Source organism: Anarrhichthys ocellatus, unplaced genomic scaffold (genome assembly GCF_004355925.1).
Source record: "Anarrhichthys ocellatus isolate YVR2014 unplaced genomic scaffold, GSC_Weel_1.0 scaffold2304, whole genome shotgun sequence".
Lineage (NCBI taxonomy): Eukaryota > Metazoa > Chordata > Actinopteri > Perciformes > Anarhichadidae > Anarrhichthys > Anarrhichthys ocellatus.
In genome coordinates, this window is record NW_022282278.1 from 2,779 (window position 1) to 7,969 (window position 5,191).

General features: G+C 44.4%; 1 protein-coding gene across 1 annotated transcript; it reads right to left on the minus strand.

Moving 5' to 3' along the window:
- Window positions 1-6: 6 nt before the first annotated feature.
- Window positions 7-5,185, minus strand: LOC116378252 (ATP-binding cassette sub-family A member 2-like; the record flags this gene model as incomplete). Its single annotated transcript, XM_031840093.1, has 8 exons — window positions 7-726; window positions 1,263-1,472; window positions 1,565-1,702; window positions 2,157-2,259; window positions 3,612-3,704; window positions 3,893-3,996; window positions 4,632-4,766; window positions 4,990-5,185. Coding segments are annotated over 8 exons (1,015 nt in total), but the record flags the coding sequence as incomplete, so codon positions are not given.
- Window positions 5,186-5,191: the final 6 nt, after the last annotated feature.

Consider the following 5,191-nt stretch of genomic DNA (forward strand, 5'->3'; position numbering starts at 1 on the left):
ATAACCACACCTTTACATCCTCTCCATCAGCACAATAATATCTCCGACATCAAGTTCAAAGAGAAGGCCGACAGCTCACACACATGCCCACACCGGGCACTTCCCAGGGTGCATTTCAGTAAATGCATCCTCACTTATTGCAGAATAAATCACACAAGTCATTCTGTAGCTGCTTCAATATCAAAAATAAATCGTTCTTCTTGCCACAGAAAAATAGACTGTATTACATCACTGATGGTTATCACATTCAACACAGCATGCTCTCCTTTGGTACAGTAACGAGGGCCCGCTCTGGTTACATGAGGCCCTGTGGTAGGAAGCGCGTACAGCCAACTCAAAGTAACCGGCGCTGTCAAACGTACTGTATCAACAAAGACATCTTCATTCACTAAAGGAACGACTGTGCTCAGCAGCCGTGTTTCAGACACATTCTCAAACAGAAATAATAGAATGGAAACATTCCGGGACAAAGTCTCAAATCCACATGCGAGCACTCCTGCTGCTGTGTCTCTGCAGGTCACCACCGCTGTCTGTATGTTCTAACCTAAACCACCTCAGGCCATCCTGGGATACAAAATTTGAGGCTGAAATAGTGAACTACTGGTCCTATGCTCCATGGCGCAGAGAGATTTGGTCCTCTTCAGGGTTCAATCAGCAGCTCTCCTGGTCTCTGCTCTTTGAACGACTCGTTCAACAGAGAGTGTCTGTGTTGAAGGAGAGCTGGACCTGCAAAACACACAAGCACAGTCAAAGTTAGCGTCTGATAGCTTGTGCTGCAGCAAACATCATGCAACCAGCAATTCTATGTGTCAGTTAATCTACTCGTCATGTTTACTACCACTAAGCATGTGTAATAGTTGTGCATCAGGAGAACGGAGAAACCAAGTGTGCACTCTGCCTCCTGACGGTGTAACTGCTTTACTCTGTGCTGTGTTATAATATCTTACCTCACCATATTTAGTCAACAGAAGGACATCCTGTAGCTCTCATCTTGTCTCATCAGTCTCTCTCAGCTCAGCTTTCAACATTCAATATCAATTCAAATGTGTGTTTTGCAATAAAGAAACTTTATGAATGCCTGTGTATTGTATATATTATATTCCTTACAGCATTGAGGTTCATTAGACAATATTTATGATGCTATTTCTCTGTTGTGGTCCATCCTACATGGCTTCTGCACTTAAATCCCTGTGACCCTCGACCTGTAGCTCATGTTTACTACTAAAGTAAAATAAAATAAACACAGATGAAAACGCACTCACCCGCTCCTCTTCAAAGCTGATGAGTCCTTCGTCATCATCGCTCTCCAGCTCCTCTGGGGCCTCGCTGATCAGAGCGTTGAGCTCCGTGTTGGCCGGCCGAGACTTCAGCAGGTTGAGGACGCGCTGCAGGGGCGACTGTCCACCACCCGGGGGCGACGCCTCCTGCTGCTCCAGGTTGTCGCTCTGCTTCTTAGCAAAGTTGACAAACACCTAATAAAGCGGAATAAAGATGATTTATTTTAATCATTTGTCCTCATGAGGTCCTGCATGAAGTTGAGCCGGAGTGTTACAAGCTGACTCACATTGTCCAGAGTGGTCTGACTGACAGAGTACTCCTCAATGCCCAGCACCTCCACCACCTGCTCCATCTTACTGAAGACCTGAGCCAGGGAGATCCGCTCAGACTTCAGCTGGTACTGGATCTTGGTGTGGTGACGCTCCTGCAAATATACCTCACTCTGCTCATTGAGAAAAGTGCCCCATGTAATATGAGATGGAAAATATCAAAGAGGACAAAACATCATTTGGGGGCGGGTTTAAACAAGGTGGAAGAGGCGTGTTTAAACACATGGGGGCGGGGTTTAAACAAGGTGGAAGAGGGTGTTTAAACACATGGGGGCGGGGTTAACGATGCAAGGGTGGAGTCCTTTGAGAAATGCCTTTCACAAACAAGTACTCATATGATCTGTTGATAATATGAAAGTATTGACTAAAGCATATATAATGGGTATTCCATGAAATCAGTGTCTTCATGTCGTGCCATTATTAAAGGAAAGGATCTTGATCCAATACACCTATAAGTCTATAAGACTTTCTGGACTTTGAAGTTAGCATCAATGCTAAAGCTGGGGGTGAATATTCATCAATCAATCAGAGGTAGCTGCAGTAATCTACCTTCAGCACGGCCTCAGGGAAGTTCCTGTTGAAGAATCGAACCACCTCCTTCACATTAGAGCTGCTCTTTGTCCTCACGGTGATCATGTAGCCATCCCCAAACCTGGAACGTCATCATAGAAACATGAAATACTAACAGAGCAAACAATGCAAACTGTTGAGACAGAAAGTTAGTGCCAGCGGGGATAGCTAGCTGGCTAGTGATGCTCACAGACCCCACTGTGACCTGGAGCTCTCTAAAGAGAGCTAGCTTAGCAATGCCTGCTGGCGCTAACTTCCTGTCACACCGATCAGAGGATTGGCGGTTTGATCCCTGGTCCATGTTGATGTGTCCTTGGGCAAGACACTTCACCCCAAACTGCTCCGGCAGGCTGTTCCTGCGATGTATGAATGTTAGTTAGTCCTGATGGGCAGGTGGCACCTTGCATGGTAGCTCCTGTCATCAGTGTGTGAATGTGTGTGAGTGGGTACATGGACTATACAAGTACAGTCCATTACCATTACATACTTGTGTAGCCTCTCAGTAAGTGCACACGGTCATATTCCTTGGCCTTTGGGGACACGTTTCAACAGCTAAAGTAAAGATATCCAGCAGTTTGGTGATGTTTGGACACACTCTCATGATTTAGGGCAACATTTGCACCAGGACCTTGAACTAGTGGAGACCCCTATCAAGCGATTTCAAAACATTTCAACACACATGGTTCAACATTGCCATCAAACATATCCTGCAAGTTTTGTATTTATTGGACAAACAAATTCTCAAATCATTTGTAGCGCCCCCTAGTGGCCGGGTATGTTTAAGGTACTCGTGTGGACATATCCTGCAAGTTTTGTAATGATTGGCCCACGGATTGTTAACTTTATTGAAATTATGAAGAGAGCCATGGCCTTTTAAAGTTCATTAGTCAACATCGTTAAAGTTAAGCTTTGATAAGATTCATCCAATAATGATCCTCACACAATTTGGAAGCAATCAAACGGTTTAGAGATGTAAAAAAAGTGCTTTTGTTTTTATTCAAAATGGCCGAAAATCTAGTCAAGTGGTCCAAGAAGCTTTTCTGAAGTGCACATTGACCTGGACATGTGTGTCAAACTTCATGTCAATCGGATTAATGGTGTGAGGGGCGTGGCTTTTTCAAAATCACCACTTTGGGTGTTAATTACAGCGGCACCATGTGGCTGACTGGAGACATATTTCTTGGGAAGTACTCGCACATTATTTAGTAAAGTATTGTTTCATGTTTCTAGCTCGCTCCAACTAACGTGATTTTAAGCAGACCAGAAATAATAACAAATTGCCACAAACCCAACAGGGTTCAGTCCCTTCGGGGCAAGTCTCCAAATAAATGAAGTCCATTTACTCAGCTGTTAATGCCAAACTGTGTTTAAAACAATGCAGATTAGAGCACATCTATAAATCACAAAAGGAAGGTTGATCTTCATCCTCCTGACCTGTTCTTGAGATGCTGGATACTGCCCAGGCATTTAAACCTGCCGTTCACCATGATGCCCAGTCTGGTGCACAGAGCCTCACACTCCTCCATACTGTAAACGACAGCATGAAACACATATTAAGGACACTGTGGTGAAACACATATTAAGGACACTGTGGTGAAACAGAAGTGAAACACATATTAAGGACACTGTGGTGAAACACATATTAAGGACACTGTGGTGAAACAGAAGTGAAGATAAGTCACAACAGTAGAAGGTGAAGGACTGAGTTTCCTCACCTGTGTGACGTCAGCACTACAGAGCGTCCAGTCTTGATTATGTCCAGGATTAAATTCCAGAGGAATCTGCGCCCCTTTGGGTCCATGCCGGTGGTGGGCTCATCCTGGAGAAGCCCGCACAACACAGGTCAGAAGCTAAGAACTACATACTGGATTCAAAGATTACAGTACTTTCACTGTTCTTCCTGTCGCCTTCTACACATGCACACATGAAATGGACAATTTGTACAACTCGCCAAAGTGAATAGCTGAGATCTATGAACGATGACTAAAGAGAAGTAGAGCTTGGAGATCCAGCTGGTAATGAGTTTAAGATCAGGGCCAATACAGGCAAAACCAGGATATGCCATAACGGGGCGTTATTATGAACAATATTACAAAATTAGCTTCCTCTGGCCATCAGGCCGGTCAGCAATGAGGATGTTGTAAATATTTTAAACGTCTGTTAAAAACCCTGTACTATCGACAGTGTATGGTCACAATGTGTTACTTGCTCCTAAAGTTTTTATTCATTTGTGAAGCACTTTGTGACACCTGATCTGGCAAGGTGCCACATAAATAATAGTGTCCATGTTGAGATACTGTGGTGAGAGTCATTACAGTCCTCTTGTGGTCTTCCTCTAATGGGAACAATGATGATTGGTGAAACTCCTCTATATGCTCATGTCCCCGCTGTGGGACTACTAAAGGAATATCTCATCTCATCTCTCATCTTAAAACATATATTTGAACTTCTTACCAGGAAGATGACTGAAGGGTATCCAATAAGAGCGATGGCAGTGGAAAGCTTTCGTTTGTTTCCTCCACTGTAAGTGGCGGCAGGCTTGTCGGCATACTTTGACAACTCCAGCTTGTCTAATGCCCACTGCACCACCTAGAGGGGGTGAAGGAGAACACCTTAGGTGATGACGATGCATCTGTTTCAGGTGTGGAGGGGACAGAGGTGAAGAACTGGTGTGAAGATTTCCCACCACCGAACAAACTGAAGATGATTTATTCCAATACAGTGTTGTTGTTTTTAGGTATTATATACCTAAAGTTAACCTAGGTTGTAATGACTGTTTAACTGTGTGTGTGTGTGTGTGTGAGAGACTGACCCTCCCCTGGTCTTTCCATGGAATGCCACGGAGACGAGTGTAAAGCTCCAGATGTTCTCTGGCTGTCAGGTCATCAAACAGAGCGTCAAACTGTGGACAGTAGCCGATACTCTGCTGCACACGTAACAGGTCCTTCAGAATACTGCACACGCACGCACACACACACACACACACACACACACACACACACACACACACACAC